This window comes from Bos taurus, chromosome 8 (assembly GCF_002263795.3).
Source record: "Bos taurus isolate L1 Dominette 01449 registration number 42190680 breed Hereford chromosome 8, ARS-UCD2.0, whole genome shotgun sequence".
In the NCBI taxonomy this organism is placed as follows: Eukaryota; Metazoa; Chordata; class Mammalia; order Artiodactyla; family Bovidae; genus Bos; species Bos taurus.
Genome location: NC_037335.1, coordinates 59,987,871 through 60,009,370, shown reverse-complemented (window position 1 = coordinate 60,009,370; position 21,500 = coordinate 59,987,871). Strand labels below are relative to the sequence as shown.

The following is a 21,500-nucleotide window of genomic DNA, read 5'->3' as shown; positions in this document are numbered from 1 at the left end:
GCCCACCAGGTGACCTGCTGACCTCTAGCTGTGCCCCACCCCAGCCACCCTTAGGCTGTTTTCCACACTGGCACAAGGCTGGAATGCCAAGTAGCCCAGAGATGGAGAAGCAGCTCTGGCCCCTCCTGCCCTGGACAGCATCAACTCACCTTGACAGAGATGTGGCCATGGGCCTGGGGAAGGTGGGCAGCCAAGAACCAGTCCCCAGGTAAGGGGCTGCTGACGTTAAAGATGCCGGAGGTGCGGTTGGGCAGTGTCCAGCTGAGAGTCAGTGAGAAAACCCCAGGCACAGCTGTGTCCCCTGGGAAGTGTGTGTGTAGGGGATTGATGACAGGGGGTGCCCCAGACCGGAAATACCTGGGGGACCAGAATGAAGAGAAAGGGAAAGCAGGCAATGGGGTAAGAGATGGGAAATGGGGAAAAGAAAGAAATGTCACTCACCACCAGTAAAACAAATGGATTCCCTCTACTGACCCACACAATAAAATGGTTCCAGGTCAGGGGTCAGACATAAGGGGAAAAAGATCAGCTTGGGCATTCATGTAGTCATACAGAACTCAGGAATGGTCAGCAGACAGAGGTCTTGGCCTTCAGCCAGTCACACTTCAATCTGGACGAAGGCCAGGGGTCGGGAGGGCAGCTTAGATACTCATAAGGTCTCATTTTAGGGTGGAGAGTGGCCTGGGGTTGGCACGGGATGGAGTCAGGCGGTTAACTCACACGGTCACACTTTGGTCTGGGCAGTGGTCCCCAAAGGTCCCTCCCTGCTCTTTGAAGATGATGAGATTCCACACAGCCAGGAACGTGTCTTCAGGCACATGGAAATGGAAGAGCTCGGTGCTGGCAAAGGAGCGGAAGGGACTCAGCTTGCGGGGTGAGCAGGTGGAGTAGTCAGTCAGGAAGAGGCCTCCTGGGGAGCAGACGGTAGAGAAAGGAGCAAAGTAGGACAGGCCATTCCCAGCCAACCCCAGGCCCAACAGGTTGCACCCCCCAAACACCCACTCAACAAACTGGGTCTCCTGCTGCCCTTGCCATCACCTGCTTTAACCCTTACACTGACCTTGGGGGAAATGACCTCTCTTTACAGGTAAGGAAATAGGCTCAAACCTAGACCAAACGGAGGACTCAAACCTTGATCTGTCTCAATCCAAAACCAGAACGCTTTTTATAATCCCCACAGTTGCCCCTCACTTAGAAGCCATTGTTCTCCTCTCACCAAGCCTAACAAAACAGGTGTGGATGGTGGGCATGAGTGCGTGCGTTATGCATGTGCGTGTGCCTGCACACAGTGGCACGGGTTCCCAGGCTACTGAGCAGCCTGGAACTCCACCTGTGGGCTTGGGAGTCAGCATGGGACTGTGAAACTTCCTTGTTATTTTCTTCCCCTTTCTGTTCCCCTGTGGTCAGGAGCAATAAAAACTCTCAGAAGCTTCACAAGAGCTGTCTGTACACTGGCTCAGGGCAGCAGTGGGGAGGGGAAAGTGTGGTGAGGCTGCAAGGGGCCTGCTTGGGTGGCAGAGGCAAGGACAGGAGCTGGCAGGCCACACAAGAGCCCCAGCAGAGGAGTAAAGGAGAGGACAGCAGGGCCTCCGGGATTCAGAAGGGAGGGCTGGGGACACTTCCTGGAGGTTGGCCCAGGGAAGCAGTCAAGTGGTGAGACAGTAGAATCTCAAACTGCTTGGGAACATTCATATCCAGCGAAGCCAGGGGTGGGAGGTGGGGAGGATGTGGTCCTCATAGCTGAAATGCCTAGATACCTGATCATGGCCATTAGGAGCAGAGTGCAACAGGTGAGCAGGACAGTCTGGTGTAAGCAACTGCCAGGCAAACACACAGGCACCAGGGCTGCTATCACAGTGAAAAGAACCCAGTGGCTCAGCTGGATAGAAAAGGGTCCAAATCAAAAAGGGCTCCAAAGGACAAAAAGTTCTGGGGAACCTGACTGCTCTGCAGACTGAACACCAGCCCCAGCGAAGCCCAGAAGGATGCCCTCAGGACAGATGAGAAGGTCAGGGACTTTAGCAACTTTAGAACAAAAGTAAGGGCAGTGGGTAAGGGAGACCCTGAGTGGATTTTTCAGCCACGGAGGAAATACCCATGGACCTTGCCTATGCTGACAGTCTCTCCCTCTGGAGATGGGAGATATAACTCCAAAATGAGGCATGTGAAGTATCAGAGAAAGAAGCATCTGGAAAGCGAGGCTGCTGATGGAGGGAGCAAGCACAGGTCAAGGTTGGCCCTACTGAATTTCAACAACCTCAAGTCACCCTGCAGAGAGCCATCCTCTGTAGGTGGAGGTCACTGGCCCTAGATGGGCCTGTGCTCTTCAAAAGTCGCAGTCACACCCAAGGCTAGTCTGTGCAGTTCAGATCACATAATTGCTCTCAACTGTCAGCAAGAAAGACCTGCCACCTTGCAAGCTGAGCACTGCCCAGGAACTGAAGAGGCTCACAGAGCAGCAGTGATGTATTCAAAAGGGATGAAGGGAAATGAAACAAGTGATGGGAAAGAAAGGTTTCCTAGGAGCCCTGGCAGTGACAACGGTGAGGCAGAAAGTCAAGAGCTGAATAGCCTGGATACTATTATTACAGGAAAGCAGAGTACTGAGCACCCCCTGCTGGAATTAGGAAAGGGCTCCTCCTTCTCCTTCTCAAGGCTGGTACTAGGGATGGGTCATTGGATGGGCCATTGCCAATGTTAGAAAAAATGGTGGCCAGGCCCCCCAGTGCAGGTTCTCAGAGAGCTGATGGTGAAAGTAGCTAGTGACCTTTAGGAAATAATGGACAGATATGCACAAAGAGCCCTGTGATTAAAGGAACAATGGCATGGCCTGCAAAACTGAGGAACTAATTAAGCCACCCGCAAGTGGCTAGGGCCTACAGAGGTCACAGAATAGGCTGGTGGGAAAGGGGAGTAAAAGCAGCTGGGGATGCCAGGAGGAAACGAGAAGTTCTGAGGGCAGATGTTTGAGAAAGCACCTGGAGCCCTGTTCACTGCAGGCTTTGGTTTGGGGTGTCACTAGGCCTACAGCTCTGTGTCCCAGAGGAAGCAGGCGGAAGGCCCTCACCAAGCTCAGATGAACCTGTCCTGGATGCACCAGCGCTTCCAAATGAGGCTAGGGTGATTTTCCATCACCACCTGAAACACACAGACACACACCCGTGGGCTCAGGCTGGCCCTGCTAGTGACACAAAAAGGTCTTTTCCTGTAATGGCAAGGCGTGCCTGGGTTATGCAACTGCAGTCAGACAAGTCCAAGGTAAAGATCCAAGGGTGTGCTGAGACTGACAGTGCCGTCGCAGTCCCGTGACACTGCCGGTCCCTGCTCAGGGAAACCTCTCCCCATCACCAGGTCACAGAGCACCCCTGCAGGCCAGTGACCATTAACTGTACTCAGGGCGGCCCTGCCTGCTGTGCGGCCTAGTCAGTGCTCTTTTTCAGCCTCATTACAATCCTCCCGAAGCACTGGAACCTGCTTCTGGGCAATCATGTTTTAACCCACATCTTTCAACTTTCTATAGCTCTGTGACTGATAATCACCTTCCTCTCCTAATGGGCTCATGAACAAAGAACCTGGGGTGGCAGGGATAGAAACTATGAACTGGGCTCAACAGAGTGGACTTCCCCTCACCCAAACTGAAAAACTGACCTGGCTTTTGTCTCGGCTGAGTGCCCACTCTGCCAGCAGCAGTAATCAACACTGAGCAGTTACCAGCACTGAGCCCTTCAAGGAATCTGACTGGGGGCAGATGGGTTACTTATATATATTGTGGGAGGCACCCAACACTGCCTCCAACCAAGGAGCTATCCACTTGGAGGTGACACTTCAGTCATCTGTCTGCAGGAGGAGCAAGAAGAGCTGAAGAGGAACGTGCATGGGCCACAACACATACCTTTCCCTCCCACAATAACACAGACACTAAGGACACACAGGCTCACACCACACAACAAACGTATGCCTATGCTTACCAACACACAAGCGTGTACACACTACATATGCCCAGCATTCCCACAGATCCCACAGGTACACACACAGACACATAAGCACCCAGATACCTGTGAGAATCCACACAGAGCTCGCACCTCTGCAGGAGCAGTGACCTTTGGCATGCATTGGTCTCCTCGAGATTATACTCTGAATGCAGCCCGCTACCTCCAGCTGCTCTGCTAGCTGTTATTGCCAAAGACTTCTTCAGGCACCTCCTCATCCCCTCTAGAGTGCTACCCACCAGAGATGGCTGGGGGCTGGGGCCATGAAGACTCTTTATTACGGAGCCATCCTTATGGCACATGTCCTACAGCCGGGACCCCCTCCTCTACCCACCTTCCACCCATTAGGAAGCTGGTTATCTCCTTCTGTCCCAGTCACTTCCCCTGGGCTGACAACTGGCAGATGAGGAAAGTTTGTGGATGAAGCCCCCTTGTGGGCAGACAGGGGAGAAGACAGGTTGTGCTTACAGCCTTTCTGCACTTGGATCTGTTTTCCTATTGGGCATATATTACAGTAAAAAACAACAACACTAGGACAGGGTAGGAATCAGGAAGCCGTTTTCTAGCCCCACACTGTCACTGTCAACACATATGACCTCAGGTCAATTGATCCCTTGCTGTGCCTCAGTTTCCCTATCTGTAAAACAGTCTCCAAATTTCAACCCTGCTCTGAAAGTGTCAGAAATAATTCCTAAGCAAATCAAACTTATTTGGAACGAGTTTCACTACAAGAAGAAAACTCATTATAATGGCAACTAACCCGTGGCCATCTGTTTGCTACACATTATTTTCAAAACTGCTTTCTTAACCCTGCTTCAATGTATGCCCAGTACGTCAAAGGTTTAGGCCAGATCTTCCCACACTTGACTAGAAGTTCTCTGTTGGGGGACACTCACCCCCATCAAACTTCACAAGCCGGTACAAAGCACTCAAGACTTCCTTGGAAGAGTCAAAGTGGAGTCCAGATAGACCCCCAGAAAGAAAACCATGCAGTCTCTGTCAGCCACCTGCTGAGCTCAAGCCCACAGCTGCCACTATTCTGACCCTGCCAATTCCTCTCAGTTATGTAAGACTTCTCTCCTCCTCCCTATTTCTCTCTGCTTCTTCCCCAGCCATCTGGTTGCCAACGTCCCACCTCTCCTGAATCCCTCCAGTCCACCCCTCCCTGCCAGAACCCCATCCCTGCCTCGTTCTTTCCTGCTCTGCACTCACCAGCCCCTGGGCCAAGGACAGACAACAGCAACAGCAGCAGTAAGGCTGACGGCAGCTGGAGCCCAGACCTGAGTCGAGGCTGGTAGAGGGGCGGGGTATGAGAGTGAGAGGTGGGCAGTGGGAGAGACTTGGGTAAACACAGAGATGAGGGCACAGACGGGGATAAAGAGTTGGGCTGGGCTGGACACAGGGACTTATGCAAGGGTAGGGGGTGTGATGGAAGGAGGGGCTGTGATGGGGGCTCGAACAAGGGCAGGCGTTGGGACCCGGGCTTAAGCAAATTTTGAGAATGGGGTTGGCACAGGGGCCGGGCTGGGATATGGGGAAAGAGGTGCAACAGGGCCAGGGACTGGGATGGGGCCCAGGTCAGGGACTGGAGGGGGCGCCTGAGCTGGAACCTGGATCTGGGCATTCGCTGGGACCCAGGCGGGAACTGGAAGCGATTTGGGAAGCGGGGCGAGGGCGGGGTCGGGGGCCAAGGCCCAGAACGGGATAGGACAAGGGGCCGGGACAAGGGCTGAGCCATGGCCCGGGGCGGGGGCGGGGCCGGACAGGCCAGCGCGGGCGCTCGCTGAGCTGACCCGCGGCTCCGCTCCCACCCCCCGGGGGTGGCCTCCGGTGTCCTCGCGGGCCTAGGGCCGGAGTCGAGCCGGCTGGGGCCAGGCCGGGGACTGGGTAGGAGTTCAGGCCTGGGCGACTCCGGGCTGCGCTGGACAGGCGATAACCAGGCCCCGCGGCTGCGGCCTCCGCCTGACGTTGTACGACGCTCCGCCCTCCGATTAGGTCGATTGGTCCTTCTCACTAAAGCCCGCCCCCGGCCCTATTCTATTGGTCTCCTACTTGGCCCCCGCTGGGCTCGAGGACAGACTCCGCCCCAATCCCCGCTACCCGAGTCCCCGCCTTTCTCACCCCAGCCACTGAGTCCAGACACCCACATAAGGTCCTCACAACCCTCACTGACCAACTCACAGACATCTCATAGGAACCCTACAGAGACCTTCACAAACCCAGACACCCACGGACGTCCCCACAGATATCCGCAGACCCTACTCAGAGACTCTCAGAGTCTCACAAAGATCCCGCAAAAAACCACGCACAGAAATCCGGCAAAGCCCCCTTAACAGAAGTGAACCCTCTAGGTTTGTCCCTCCAGATCAACGCAGCCCCTTAGGAGACCTCAACTCACCGAGGAGGTGACCAGACTGCTGTTGCCACGGTGACTACTAAACGTTCCGGTTGCCCTGGTGACGGATCCTCCACTCCGGGGCAGGGTTCCAGAGGCTTCAGTCAAGCCTCTCCCTCATTCGGCCCTGCACCGCCTCGTCCCTTCCCCTCCCCCACTTCCTCAGAACCGGCCCGAACTCCCTCACGAATTTCTGCAGGTGTCCAAGTCCCTTCCTCAAGCTGTAACTTGTAGGCAAGGGCTCAGCACACAACGCCTGCTGCCAGGGCTAGTCCACAACCAAGCGCCTTCTCTCCCTCGGGGCCAACACCTCCCCGTCCCGCTTCAGACAAGATCCTGACCTAAAGACTTGTAACAGACGAGACAAAGCCTAGAGGTATGTAGTCTCTCAAGTGGCCCTCCTCCAAATCCGCATCCCACTTCCTCCTAATACCTTCCTGTCCCTTCCCACCTGACTCCAACCCCCTCCCATCCTCTGCTTTTCATCCTTATCCTCTCCCTCCCCCACTTTTCTCCACTCAGGTCCCTCCTCCCCTTTTTTCCTTTTCTGTTCCTCCCATCCTGTGGTTATTCACTCTCAGGACCCCTTTCTCGTTTTGCTGAATGTCTGGCTACCTTCCTCTCCATCATCCTACTTCTCCCCCTACTTTCTGACACAAACTTCCTCTTTGGAAAGGCCCTGATGAGTTTAGTTCAGTTCAGTTCTGTTCAGTCCAGTTTCGTCGCTCAGTCGTGTCCGACTCTTTGCGACCCCATGAATCGCAGCACGCCAGGCCTCTCTGTCCATCACCAACTCCCATAGTTCACTCAGACTCACCTCCATCGAGTCAGTGATGCCATCCAGCCATCTCATCCTCTGCCGTCCCCTTCTCCTCCTGCCCCTAATCCCTCCCAGCATCAGGGTCTTTTCCAATGAGTCAACTCTTCGCAGGAGGTGGCCAAAGTACTGGAGTTTCAGCTTTAGCATCATTCCTTCCAAAGAAATCCCAGGGCTGATCTCCTTCAGAATGGACTGGTTGGATCTCCTTGCAGTCCAAGGGACTCTCAAGAGTCTTCTCCAACACCACAGTTCAAAAGCATCAATTCTTCAGCACTCAGCTTTCTTCACAGTCCAACTCTGGCATCCATACATGACCACAGGAAAAACCGTAGCCTTGACTAGATGGACCTTTGTTGGCAGAGTAATGTCTCTGCTTCTGAATATGCTATCTAGGTTGGACACAACTTTCCTTCCAAGGAGTAAGCGTCTTTTAATTTCATGGCTGCAGTCACCATCTGCAGTGATTTTGGAGCCCCCAAAAAATAAAGTCTGTCACTGTTTCCAGTGTTTCCCCATGTATTTCCCATGAAGTGATGGGACCAGATGCCATGATCTTCGTTTTCTGAATGTTGAGCTTTAAGCCAACTTTTTCAGTCTCCACTTTCACTTTCATCAAGAGGCTTTTTAGTTTCTCTTCACTTTCTGCCATAAGGGTGGTGTCATCTGCATATCTGAGGTTATTGAGATTTCTCCCAGAAATCTTGATTCCAGCTTGTGTATCTTCCAGCCCAGCATTTCTCATGATGTACTCTGCATATAAGTTAAAGAAGCAGGGTGACAATATACAGCCTTGACCTACTCCTTTTCCTATTTGGAACCAGTCTGTTCCATGTCCAGTTCTAACTGTTGCTTCCTGACCTGCATATAAGGTTTCTCAAGAGGCAGGTCAGGTGGTCTGGTATTCCCATCTCTTTCAGAATTTTCCACAGTTTATTGTGATCCACACAGTCAAAGGCTTTGGCATAGTCAATAAAGCAGAAATAGATGTTTTTCTGGAACTCTCTTGCTTTTTCCATGATCCAGCAGATGTTGGCAATTTGATCTCTGGTTCCTCTGCCTTTTCTAAAACCAGCTTGAGCATCAGGAAGTTCACGGTTCACGTATTGCTGAATCCTGGCTTGGAGAATTTTGAGCATTACTTTACTAGCGTGTGAGATGAGTGCAATTGTGCAGTAGTTTGAGCATTCTTTGGCATTGCCTTTCTTTGGGATCGGAATGAAAACTGACCTTTTCCAGTCCTGTGGCCACTGCTGAGTTTTCCAAATTTGCTGGCATATTGAGTGCAGCACTTTCATAGCATCATCTTTCAGGATTTGAAATAGCTCAACTAGAATTCCATCACCTCCACTAGCTTTGTTCGTAGTGATGCTTTCTAAGGCCCACTTGACTTCACATTCCAGGATGTCTGGCTCTAGGTCAGTGATCACACCATCGTGATTATCTGGGTCGTGAAGATCTTTTTTGTACAGTTCTTCTGTGTATTCCTGCCACATCTTAATATCTTCTGCTTCTGTTAGGTCCATACCATTTATGTCCTTTTTCGAGCCTATCTTTGCATGAAATGTTCCTTTGGTATCTCTGATTTTCTTGAAGAGATCTCTAGTCTTCCCCATTCTGTTGTTTTCTTCTATTTCTTTGCATTGGTTGCTGAGGAAGGCTTTCTTATCTCTTCTTGCTATTCTTTGGAACTCTGCATTCAGATGCTTATATCTTTCCTTTTCTCCTTTGCTTTTCACTTCTCTTCTTTTCACAGCTATTTGTAAGGCCTCCCCAGACAGCCATTTTGCTTTTTTGCATTTCTTTTCCATGGGGATGGTCTTGATCCCTGTCTCCTGTACAATGTCATGAACCTCAGTCCATAGTTCATCAGGCACTCTATCTATCAGATCTAGTCCCTTAAATCTATTTCTCACTCCCACTGTATAATCATAAGGGATTTGATTTAGGTCATACCTGAATGGTCTAGTGGTTTTCCCTACTTTCTTCAATTTAAGTCTGAATTTGGCAATAAGGAGTTCGTGATCTGAGCCACAGTCAGCTCCTGGTTTTGTTTTTGCTGACTTATATAGAGCTTCTCCATCTTTGGCTGCAAAGAATACAATCAATCTGATTTCGGTGTTGACCATCTGGTGATGTCCATGTGTAGAGTTTTCTCTTGTGTTGTTGGAAGAGGGTGTTTGCTATGACCAGTGCATTTTCTTGGCAAAATGCTATTAGTCTTTGCCCTGCTTCATTCCATATTCCAAGGCCAAATTTGCCTGTTACTCCAGGTGTTTCTTGACTTCCTACTTTTGCATTCCAGTCCCTTATAATGAAAAGGACATCTTTTTGGGGTATTAGTTCTAAAAGGTCTTATAGGTCTTCATAGAACCGTTCAACTTCAGCTTCTTCAGCATTACTGGTTGGGGCATAGACTTGGATTACTGTGATATTGAATGGTTTGCCTTGGAAACGAACAGAGATCATTCTGTCATTTTTGAGATTGCATCCAAGTACTGCATTTCGGACTCTTTTGTTGACCATGATGGCCACTCCATTTCTTCTAAGGGATTCTTGCCCGCAGTAGTAGATATAATGGTCATCTGGGTTAAATTCACCCATTCTGATGAGTTTAAGAAATGATAAATGTAGTATTTGGGGAACATGGACCAAAGTAGAGAGCAGGAGAAGGTAAGGCTGAAATCCTTAGGCAGTGCTTCAAATGATGACAAGCCTTGAATGTCAGGGCCAAGAAATTTGGACCTAATCCTTAGGCTGAGTCATTTGATTGTTTTTAGGCAAAGGAATGCCATTTCAGAAAGGTCTCACACCTGGGTCATTAAGAAGGACTGACACCCTTTGTACCTGGGCTTCCCAGGTGGTACTAGTGGAAAAGAACCCACTTGCTGATGCAGGTAGACATGGGAGATGTGGGTTCGATCCCTGGGTTGGGAAGATCCCCTGGAGGAGGGCATGGCAACCCACTCCAGTATTCTTGTCTGAAGAATCCCATAGACAGAGGAGCCTGGCAGTCTGTAGGGTCACATAGAGTCAGACACAACTGAAGTGACTTAGCATGCATGACCCCGTTTGGACATCCTTCCAAGATAAATTAGGCACACCCCAGTCTCCACAGCATCCTGGGCTTACCCCAGCACAACACCAACTCATTTGTATTGTCATTTTGGTTAACTGGTCTCCTTTCTAGATTCTTTCAGCTGAGTCCAGTGCCTGAGTAAAAGTATTAAGATTAGGCTCTTTAAAAGCATAAGTTACATAAATCAATGAAAGAATGGACGATTAGATTAATATGCTAGGAAAGGCAGCAGAGGAGCAAGGGTATTACATAATCCAGGTAGAAAACTATGAGAATTTGAACAAAATGGGAGGGAAAGGAGAGGAGAGAATGGACTTGTGGGATATTTAGAAGATAGGAAATATAGTCTTTGGTGCCCATTCTAAGATGTGGGCTGAGAGGAAAGGAGAAGACCATGATAATTCCCAGAGTTCAGTTTTGATGACCTGTGGGACATCAATTTAGCAATGTCTAGCAGACAGTTGGGTACGACTGTGAAGTTCAGGGTCTGAGCTGGAAATATGGATTTAGGGGTCATCAACATATAACTGGAAGTAGCTGAAGCACTGAACATGAATGACATTACCAAGGGCAGGGAGGGGTCCTTGGACAAGACTAGACTGTGGTCACTGCATCCTGCACTCTTCGGAGCAAACCCCCACTTTGCCTTGGTCTTCCCAGTCTCTAGAACTTCACAGCCTGACCTCTATGATCCTAAATTACACCCAGAATCCTGCTCTCGGACTAGCCAAGATGCTATGTTCAGGATCCCTTCTCTGCTACCATCTACTGATGGGATTCTGACTGCTTCAGACTTTCAGTACGCAGTTTGGGTCTAGGCACATGGGTGAACCTCCTAGCACCAAGCCCTGGCCCAGAGCTCATCTGGCTTCCCCCAAGTCATATCTCAGGTGCATTAAAAGCTTTATCTTAATTCCATAGCCCCCTGTGAATCCTGACTTGCAGACCCTCTAATCCTAACCTAATGAAACATGTACCCTGTTCTACCGCTAGATGGAAGCAGACAAGGTCACAGAAGAGCCTCATACCACCTTGGATGCAGAAGAGAGCCTTTCTTCAAAGGACCCCTCTCCTGAGGACTCACAGGAGCCCCCTATCCCTGAAAGCCCCTTAGAGCCCGCCGTCTCTGAAACCCTGTTAGAGTCCCTTGCCTCTGAATCTCCTGTGTTGCCCTCCACTTCCCAGACCTCTTTAGACATCCACACCTCTGAAGCCCCTGTAGAGCCTTCCACCTCTACCACCCCTTTAGAACACTCTGCCTCTGAAGTCCCTTTGGAGACCCTTACCCCTGAGACCCAGTTGGAAACCCACATCCCCAAAGTCCTAGATCAACAACTTGCTTTTCAGACTTCGTCACTAGGCCATGCCTCCCCTGATAATCCAGAGGAAGATTTCTCTGAGTCTTCCTCCAGCGAGAGCTCATGGGCAAAGAGGTCCATCCACACCTCTGAATTTGAAGGCTTTCCAAGGCACTCCCTTTCAGGCTCTCCATCCCAGGTCTACTTGGACACATCTACAAAAGTGAAGGAAGAGGAAGAAGAGGGCGAGAAAGAGATGGATGTCGCTGACAGTAATACTCACGCAGCTCAGCCTGAACACCGGCTGGGCAAGAAGGGGAAGAAAGGAGTCAGCCGTAATTGCTCCTGCTCATTCCCCTTTTCTCAGCACTGTCTTTGACCTGCCTCAGGAGGAGGAGATTGGGTTACTCTGTGACCTGGCCCCTTCTCTTAGATTTGGGGCCTCCTCACTTCGCCTTAGTTACTTAGCCTTTCCCTCCCCAGGTTACACCATCCACCCAGTGGTCCCTGCTAAACAGGCAGACCTGGTGGGTGTGGCTAAGGCAATGCACAGAGAGAAGTTTGGTACGCAAGTGAATTATCTTTTCCAATGGGAGAAGGATGCAGCCCTGAATGCCATCCAAACAGGTGAGCCCAGGCAGCCTTTCAGGGAACTGTGAGAGGCCCATGGCCATCCCTCTGTCCAACAGGATCTAGGAACCTGCTCCTTCAGTGGATAGCCCTTGTGGAAAATGGCACCACCACCTTCCTGGAATCTGGGAGGGGAGCAGATGGGTAGGCCAAAGTAGATGAGGGTGGATGCAGACAAAAAGTGAGGATATTCATATAAAGCCAAGCAGGAACAGGTGGCTGAACTAGGGCTCAGGTAACCTGCACCAAACAGATCCTAAAGCAGAGATGGCCCAGGACCCTGGACAGTTTCCAGGTGACTTGTTGCTCTAACAAGGCAAAAGGCCTTAGTCCCCTTGGTGGAAATGTATTAAAAGGCTGTCATGGGGACTTCCCTGGCAGTCCAGTGGTTAAGACTCTGCACTTCCACTGCAGGGGGTGCAGGTTTGACCCCTGACACTGATGTGGGGGAACAAGGATCCCACCACATGGTGCAGCTAAAAGTTAAAAAAAAAAAAAAAAAAAGGCCGTGATCCCTGAATGCCAGACCCATGATCACCTGGAAATCCAAAGCTCTAAGTCTTCTCACCAAAGAGAGCCATGTCTTCTAGTCCCATTAACTCCAAGTCTCAGCCCAGAAGTAGTATTCTAGACGGTCCTGTTAATGGCATGCCAGGCTTCACTATGTCTGTATATAAAGGGTGTGCATGTGAACCATGTGAGCACACACCATTCTGTGTGTGAACACGTGCATCTGTGTCACTGAACTTCACGTCTGTAGGAATTCGGTAAGAAGGTCACCTGACCTGTTATGAGGATTCTGGGATTTCTCAACTGAATTCAATAGGTATCACTGCATTTGGGGGAAGGGGGTTTATTTCCCTATTGATTGGAATAGAGTTATGTTCTAACCATAAGAGATGTTATCATGCAAATGAGACTGTGTGATCATGGAAATGAATGTATTGTGCAGTCAAAATGGCATCCCCTATAATGTCTCCTCCCCAGTCCTCGTCCAATTATAACAGGAAGAGGGTTTGGAATCAAGGCAGAGTAGAAGGCCCTACTCTGGAATGCACAGCCCACTCTATATTGTCCCACATTAAGGGGATTATAGAGTCTGAGGTATAATTGCCATTCCTCTAGCTCAAACTTCAGTCTTCTTCATCTGAAAGATGAGCAATGACTCCGACAACAGTGCTTGAACTTGACTCTCCCAGGCCCTCAGGCCAGGCCTTGATCTATGGGGCACTGCACAATTGCACTCATCTCACACGCTAGTAAAGTAATGCTCAAAATTCTCCAAGCCAGGCTTCAGCAATATGTGAACTGTGAACCTCCAGGTGTTCAAGCTGGTTTTAGAAAAGGCAGAGGAACCAGAGATCAAATTGCCAACATCTGCTGGATCATGGAAAAAGCAAGAGAGTTCCAGAAAAACGTCTATTTCTGCTTTATTGACTATGCCAAAGCCTTTGTCTATGTGGATCACAATAAACTGTGGAAAATTCTGAAAGAGATGGGAATACCAGACCACCTGACCTGCCTCTTGAGAAACCTATTTGCAGGTCAGGAAGCAACAGTTAGAACTGGACATGGAACAACAGACTGGTTCCAAGTAGGAAAAGGAGTAGGTCAAGGCTGTATATTGTCACTGTGCTTATTTAACTTATATGCAGAGTACATCATGAGAAACACTGGGCTGGAAGAAGCACAAGCTGGAATCAAGATTTCTGGGAGAAATCTCAATAACCTCAGATATGCAGATGACACCACCCTCATGGCAGAAAGTGAAGAGGAACTAAAAAGCCTCTTGATGAAAGTGAAAGAGGAGAGTGAAAAAGTTGGCTTAAAGCTCAACATTCAGAAAACGAAGATCATGGCATCTGGTCCCATCACTTCATGGAAAATAGATGGGGAAACAGTGGAAATAGTGGCAGACTTTATTATTTTGGGCTCCAAAATCATGGCAGATGGTGACTGCCGTGATTTTAAATTAAAAGACGCTTTAATAAATTAATTTCATTTAATTAAATGAAATTAAAAGACGCTTACTCCTTGGAAAGAAAGTTATGTCCAATCTAGATAGCATATTGAAAAGCAGAGACATTACTTTGCCAATAAAGCTCCGTCTAGTCAAGGCTATGGTTTGTCCAGTGGTCATGTATGACCATGGATGGTTACGGATGTGAGAGTTGGACTGTGAAGAAAGCTGAGCGCCAAAGAATTGATGCTTTTGAACTGTGGTATTGGAGAAGACTCTTGAGAGTCCCTTGGACTGCAAGGAGATCCAACCAGTCCATTCTAAAGGAGATTGGTCCTGGGTGTTCATTGGAAGGACTGATGCTAAAGCTGAAACTCCAATACTTTGGCCACCTCACGTGAAGAGTTGACTCATTGGAAAAGACTCTGATGCTGGGAGGGATTGGGGACAGGAGGAGAAGGGGACGACAGAGGATGAGATGGCTGGATGGCATCACCGACTCGATGAACGTGAGTTTGAGTGAACTCTAGGAGTTGGTGATGGACAGGAAGGCCTGGCGTGCTGCGGTTCATGGAGTCGCAAAGAGTTGGACACGACTGAGCGACTGAGCTGAACTGAACCCTTGTTCAACTCTGCACCTCACCTGTTCATGCACTGGATCCTGCTATTCTAAACAGAGTTCAGAATTCCTCCAGTGGAATGCCAGCCTCCACCCAACCTCATTGTGACTCGGTCTAAACTCTGCCCCCTTTCAACCAAGCTTCCCTGGTGTGATGGGGCACTAATACAACGGGCTGGCGGTGTAAGTCAGAAGCATCAAAGCCAAAAGCCACATCTGGACAGGCTTCAGATGCTAAGAGACCATGGGTAAGACAAGAAAACCTAGTTTGACAGGCACAGAATTGTGGATTGTGGTCCTGGCCAGAGTCAAAGAGCAGAGGACACTTGACTCTTTCTCATTCTCCTTATGGAACTTCAGGGTTTTACCTGAAATACTGGGTCTCTCTTCCCTCCTAAAGGAATTTGCTCAATCGCTTATTCAGTCAAGCTTCTATGTTCTCAGAGCACCTGTTTTGTACCAGGTCCTGTGTGAGGACTCAAAACAGTGATGAAAAGACTGACCCTGCCTTAGAGGAACTCACAGTGGAAGGAGAATACAAGTGAACAGTCCACTAGAAGGCACTGTGCTGTGACAAGGGTAGCACAAGAGTCATGGAAGGCAGGAGGAGAGGGACTCCTAGACAGAAGGGGAAATCAGGGACAACTTTTTGATGGAGATGGCAGTTCACTGGAGCTTTTAAATAGGATTAAGAGTCCTAGAGCTGAAGGCCCCACTCCTGGGGGGTTGAGGGGGAGACCCAGGATTGTTGACTTCAAGTTGGGATACTCTCAGCTCTCACAGAGGATGAGAAAACCTGAGTGGGAAAGGCTCTGGATCTCCTCCCACATTTACTCAGCACCACCCTTGCCTTGTGGTGAGACTAATTGTGAAGCCAGACCGTTTCTCATCTCAAGGGCAGCAGCCTCTGGCCAGTGCCTGCTCTCAGGGATACAGCTTAGGCTCTTCTTCCTTCCCATGCCTCCTTTCTTAGCCTCACAAGACTCTATTTTTGCTGTTCACCCCACTCATGACTTCTGGCCTCCCCTTTTCTCCTGAACCTTGGAGAACCATAGGCAGCCCTTCTCAGGTTCACAGAGGGCATTAGTTCAGTAACCTCAGGAATGTAGAAGGGACATATGACAGTGCCAGCCTGAAGAAGTGAGGGAAGCCCGCCTCCTTCCTCGTGGCACTGGGGCTGCCCCACCTCCTCCTCTTCAGGTCCCTTCACCACCATGCTCCTTAGGAGCCAATCTCCACCACCTACTCTGCACCTGGCCCATCATCTTCCTTTGCCCTCACCTTAGACACTTCAAGGAAACCAAGCAAAGGTGGGCTCTAGCGTTGGGAGGGGAGGAGATGAGAATCCCACAGTCACAGAGAACACAGCAAGATACATGTGCATCATCACACAGAAGCTCATTTATAATAATCTTCCTGCTCAGAAATGAAGGCTGTCTTCAGTCACCTCTGACAGGCCGACACAGGTGGAATGGATCCTCGGGTGGGACAGGCTCTGAAGACACTCGTAGGGTGATGAGAAAACCTTGAACAAAAAGTCTAAAGGGGCAGGGAGGAGGATGTGTGGGTGGTGATAGAGACACATGGAGGGAGAGGTAAGAACACTTTGGGCGGAGCTTAGGCTATTTTTCCCTGTTCAGATCAGATCAGTCGCTCAGTCGTGTCCAACTCTTTGCGACCCCATGAATCGCAGCACACCAGGCCTCCCTGTCCATCACCAATTCCCGGAGTTCACTCAGACTCATGTCAATCGAGTCAGTGATGCCATCCAGCCATCTCATCCTCTGTCGTCCCCTTCTCCTCTTGCCCCCAATCCCTCCCAGCATCAGAGTCTTTTCCAATGAGTCAACTCTTCGCAGGAGGTGGCCAAAGTATTGGAGTTTCAGCTTTAGCATCATTCCTTCCAAAGAAATCCCAAGGCTGATCTCCTTCAGAATGGACTGGTTGGATCTCCTTGCAGTCCAAGGGACTCTCAAGAGTCTTCTCCAACACCACAGTTCAAAAGCATCAATTCTTCGGCGCTCAGCTTTCTTCACAGTCCAACTCTCACATCCAAACATGACCACTGGAAAAACCATAGCCTTGACTAGACGAACCTTTGTTGGCCAAGTAATGTCTCTGCTTTTGAATATGCTATCTAGGTTGGTCATAACTTTCCTTCCAAGGTGTAAGTAAGTGTCTTCTAATTTCATGGCTGCAGTCACCATCTGCAGTGATTTTGGAGCCCAAAAAAATAAAGTCTGACACTGTTTCCACTGTTTCCCCATCTATTTCCCGTGAAGTGATGGGACCAGATGCCATGATCTTCGTTTTCTGAATGTTGAGCTTTAAGCCAACTTTTTCACTCTCCACTTTCACCTTCATCAAGAGGCTTTTTAGTTCCTCTTCACTTTCTGCCATAAGGATGGTGTCATCTGCACATCTGAGGTTATTGATATTTCTCCTGGCAATCTTGATTCCAGCTTGTGTTTCTCCAAGTCCAGCGTTTCTCATGATGTACTCTGCATATAAGTTAAAGAAGCACAGTGACAATATACAGCCTTGATGTACTCCTTTTCCTATTTGGAACCAGTCTGTTGTTCCATGTCCAGTTCTAACTGTTGCTTCCTGACATGCATACAAATTTCTCAAGAGGCAGATCAGGTGGTCTGATATTCCCATCTCTTGAAGAATTTTCCACAGTTTATTGTGATCCACACAGTCAAAGGTTTTGGCATAGTCAATAAAGCAGAAATAGATGTTTTTCTGGAACTCTCTTGCTTTTTCCATGATCCAGCAGATGTTGGCAATTTGATCTCTGGTTCCTCTGCCTTTTCTAAAACCAGCTTGAATATCTGGAAGTTCACGGTTCACATATTGCTGAAGCCTGGCTTGGAGAATTTTAAGCATTACTTTACTAGCGTGTGAGGTGACTGCAACTGTGCAGTGGTTTGAGCATTCTTTGGCATTGCCTTTCTTTGGGATTGGGATGAAAACTGACCTTTTCCAGTCCTGTGGCCACTGCTGAGTTTTCCAAATTTGCTGGCATATTGAGTGCAGCACTTTCACAGCATCATCTTTCAGGATTTGAAATACTTCAACTTTAATTCCATCACCTCCACTAGCTTTGTTCGTAGTGATGCTTTCTAAGGCCCACTTGACTTCACATTCCAGGATGTCTGGCTCTAGGTCAGTGATCACACCATCGTGATTATCTGGGTTGTGAAGATCTTTTTTTGTACAGTTCTTCTGTGTATTCTTGCCATCTCTTCTTAATATCTTCTGCTTCTATTAGGTCCATACCATTTCTGTCCTTTATCAAGCCTATCTTTGCATGAAATGTTCCTTTGATATCTCTGATTTTCTTGAAGAGATCTCTAGTCTTTCCCATTCTGTTGTTTTCCTGTATTTCTTTGCATTGACTGGTGATAGAAACAAGGTCCAATGCTGTAAAGAGCAATATTGCATAGGAACCTGGAATGTCAGGTCCATGAATTAAGGCAAATTGGAAGTGGTCAAACAAGAGATGGCAAGAGTGAATGTCGACATTCTAGGAATCAGCGAACTGAAATGGACTGGAATGGGTGAATTTAACTCAGATGACCATTATATCTACTACTGCGGGCAGGAATCCCTCAGAAGAAATGGAGTAGCCATCATGGTCAACAAAAGAGTCCGAAATGCAGTACTTGGATGCAATCTCAAAAACGACAGAATGATCTCTGTTCGTTTCCAAGGCAAACTATTCAATATCACAGTAATCCAAGTCTATGCCCCAACCAGTAACGCTGAAGAAGCTGAAGTTGAATGGTTCTATGAAGACCTACAAGACCTTTTAGAACTAACACCCAAAAAAGATGTCCTTTTCATTATAGGGGACTGGAATGCAAAAGTAGGAAGTCAAGAAACACCTGAAGTAACAGGCAAATTTGGCCTTGGAATATGGAATGAAGCAGGGCAAAGACTAATAGCGTTTTGCCCAGAAAATGCACTGGTCATAACAAACACCCTCTTCCAACAACACAAGAGAAGACTCTACACATGGACATCACCAGATGGTCAACACCGAAATTAGATTGATTATATTCTTTGCAGCCAAAGATGGAGAAGCTTTCTTTGCAGCCAAAGATGGAGAAGCTCTATACAGTCAGCAAAAACAAGACCAAGAGCTGACTGTGGCTCAGACCATGAACTCCTTATTGCCAAATTCAGACTTAAATTGAAGAAAGTAGGGAAAACCACTAGACCATTCAGGTATGACCTAAATCAAATCCCTTATGATTATACAGTGGGAGTGAGAAATAAATTTAAGGGCCTAGATCTGATAGATAGAGTGCCTGATGAGCTATGGAATGAGGTTCATGACATTGTACAGGAGACATGGATCAAGACCATCCTCATGGAAAAGAAATGCAAAAAAGCAAAATGGCTGTCTGGGGAGGCCTTACAAATAGCTGTGAAAAGAAGAGAAGCGAAAAGCAAAGGAGAAAAGGAAAGATATAAACATCTGAATGCAGAGTTCCAAAGAATAGCAAGAAGAGATTTTTCCTTGTTACTTTCCCTTATTACTCAATCCCTCCATACCCAGGTCTCTATATTGGCTGGCGCTGCCCCCATTATCTATGGGACTGTTTCCGAATTGGGGATGAGTCCAAGTGCTTTTGTGGACACTTGCTGAGAGAGCACCAGATCATCTCAGGTGTGAAGGGTAACTGTCTTCTGTCGTGTGTTGAGATGTGTGAGAGCGTGTGAGAACGTGTGTGTGTGTGTGTGTGTGTGTGTGTGTGTGTGTTGGTTTGGGGGAGACGTTGACATGGGAAGACCAAGCCCTGTCAAGTGCTGGTCTAACCCTCTTCACAGACATATCCGTGCCCTGCAACATGGGCCAGTGCCGCTGCCTCATGTTCTGCTTCATCCCATCACGCCCAGAGGAGGTGGGTGAGTTCTGGCTCAAGAGACGGGCCACTTTTGACCCCAGGTCTTGGAGGGCCCAATGTCGCTGCAAACACAGCCATGAAGACCACACAGCTACTGGGTCCCATTCCTGCAGGGTCAAAGGTACTTTCTTAAGCAAGGGGAGTGCAGGGGTGGGCATGGGTTTGGATAGGCTGCAAGTAGTTTGGGGATGCAGATGGGGAACTGGGAGGAGAGATTTGGGCATGCAGTTGGTGAGGAAGATGTGAGGATGTGGTCAGCCCCTAGGGAAGCCCGAATTCCCTGCACTCTCCTTGGCTGCCCCCTTGCCTTAGGCTGTTGCTGCAGCTGCTTTGAGTCTAATTTCCTCTGTGCGGCCTGTGACCGGCGCTGGGAGGAACATGAGACTTTCTTTGAGACTGAGGAGACCCGGCGGCGAGGAGGGAGGCCACACGGTGAGAGGGCAACCTGGGCTCAGGGCCCACTCAAGGGTCTATAATCAGCCAAGCTGAAGGCACTCCTGCCCTAAGCCATCCCACCCAGGACTACTTTGCCCCTCCTTCCTGCAGCCCACACCCACACTGATTTATACCCCCCAGGAGCAGACTATGTGCCTTTTGCAGAGATGCCTACCCTCCAAGAAGCCATCATCAACCACTCTGACTTCGAGGCCCTCCAGAAGCAGGGGCTCTCTGGCCATCCCAGCTCTTACCCTAGTCCCCCAGGGCTCCCTAGCCCACGCGATGTCCAGCCTGGCCCTCCATCTAAGCCCCGTATCTGACCCTTTCACCTCTGCTCTTCCGTTCTCCAGGGACAGACACTGTCGACACCTGGCGCAGGCCTCTGTGAGCCTGGCCCAGATCAGCAATAAAGAGAAAACCACTGGAATCTGACTGACTCTGTATGAGGCAGAGAGAGCCCAGCCTGGGGCAGACACCCTAGGACCTTGGAGTTAGCACCTCCAGGGGGGCAAGAGACAGGGTAGATCCAACCATCTGCCTCCACCGCACGTGCATTCAAAAGGCTATTTCTGGCATCAGGAAGAGAGAATGGCTTCAAGGGAGGGATTTCAAGAAGGAGCACTGATGTCAGATATAGCTGGGGGCTCCAGGAAGATAAAGACTGAAAGTGTCCATCAGATCTGCAATTAGAAAGTCTTTGGTGACTTCAGAAAGTGCAGTTTTGGTGGTGCAGTGGAAAGCGGAACCAAACAATAGTAAGTGTGAAGGCATTTCTGTAAGAAGCTTAGATGAAAAGAGCAGGGAAGAAGTCAGACAATATCTACAGGGGGATGTGGAATCAAGAAAGCAATTTTTAGTTAGGAAAAAAGCATTCTTTTTAGTTAGGAGAGACCAGTAGAGAAAAAGACCTTGAAGGATACAGTAGAAAAAGAGAAACGCCTAGGGAAGACAGATCCCAAAGACAGAAGGAGAGGATGAGGTAAAGGCAGAGGTGAAGGGATTCAGTCTGGACAGGAGAAACACCACTTCTGGGGACCAGGAAGAAGAAAGAAAGGATGGGGCCCTCACTGAGTTGCAGGGAGTAGAATTCTGTGGACGCTCCCCTGGGAATGTAGGAGACAAGGTCAGTTTCTGGTGGGGGAGGAAGGGGATAAGAGTGGGGGGTGGGCGGGTAGGAGACAGGAAGAGGGATAAAGGCTTGGGAAGGTTAAAGAAAGGAACTGGAGAAAACCCTGATGGGTGGGTAATTGAGGATTCAGGTATAGTTGGAAGCTGGAACCAAGTCAGAGGAGCAGAGAAGCAAAATATTTAGATTAATGGGCGGTGATGGGAAGAGTGTCAGGGAGGAAGAAAATAAGC

At 49.1% G+C, this 21,500-nt stretch overlaps 2 protein-coding genes across 9 annotated transcripts in view; one reads left to right on the top strand and one right to left on the bottom strand.

Annotated features, from left to right (window-relative positions):
- The window catches only part of TMEM8B (transmembrane protein 8B), a 41,333-nt gene extending 35,382 nt beyond the window's left edge, over positions 1-5,951 (bottom strand). For 4 of the 6 annotated variants that reach the window (XR_009495434.1, XM_015472516.3, XM_005210055.5 and 1 more), the window contains exons 1-3: positions 5,202-5,927; positions 721-910; positions 150-357 (exon numbers count right to left, since the gene is read on the bottom strand). Coding sequence is in view for 5 of the 6 variants with exons in the window: in XM_015472516.3 (XP_015328002.1) it covers positions 150-357; positions 721-910; positions 5,202-5,727 (924 nt within the window). In the remaining variant the exon portion in view is untranslated. Of the gene's footprint in view, positions 1-149; positions 358-720; positions 911-4,055; positions 5,176-5,201 lie in introns of those variants that run through there. The other 2 variants (NM_001103335.2, XM_015472517.3) reach the window with 2 other exon arrangements.
- Positions 5,952-6,023: 72 nt separating this feature from the next.
- On the top strand, positions 6,024-20,568 carry FAM221B (family with sequence similarity 221 member B). 3 transcript variants are annotated; one of them, XM_005210147.5, is made up of 7 exons: positions 6,024-6,760; positions 11,274-11,913; positions 12,062-12,205; positions 19,355-19,465; positions 19,627-19,824; positions 20,016-20,135; positions 20,492-20,568. In XM_005210147.5, the coding sequence occupies exons 2-7, from the start codon at positions 11,274-11,276 to the stop codon at positions 20,527-20,529; spliced, it is 1,251 nt and encodes a 416-aa protein (XP_005210204.1). In that variant the 5' UTR covers positions 6,024-6,760; the 3' UTR covers positions 20,530-20,568. The 3 variants fall into 3 exon arrangements, with proteins under 3 accessions (XP_005210204.1, XP_002689747.2, XP_010806267.1); XM_002689701.7 differs by having other exon boundaries at positions 20,280-20,568; XM_010807965.4 differs by lacking the exon at positions 19,355-19,465 and having other exon boundaries at positions 20,280-20,568.
- Positions 20,569-21,500: the final 932 nt, after the last annotated feature.

Bases quoted from the DNA above. Each gene is read 5' to 3' on its own strand.
- FAM221B (XM_002689701.7), top strand. From the start codon at position 11,274: ATGGAAGCAGACAAGGTCACAGAAGAGCCTCATACCACCTTGGATGCA. The intron at 19,466-19,626 runs GTGTGAAGGGTA...CCCTCTTCACAG, and splicing joins AGAGCACCAGATCATCTCAG to ACATATCCGTGCCCTGCAAC. The intron at 19,825-20,015 runs GTACTTTCTTAA...CCCTTGCCTTAG, and splicing joins CCATTCCTGCAGGGTCAAAG to GCTGTTGCTGCAGCTGCTTT.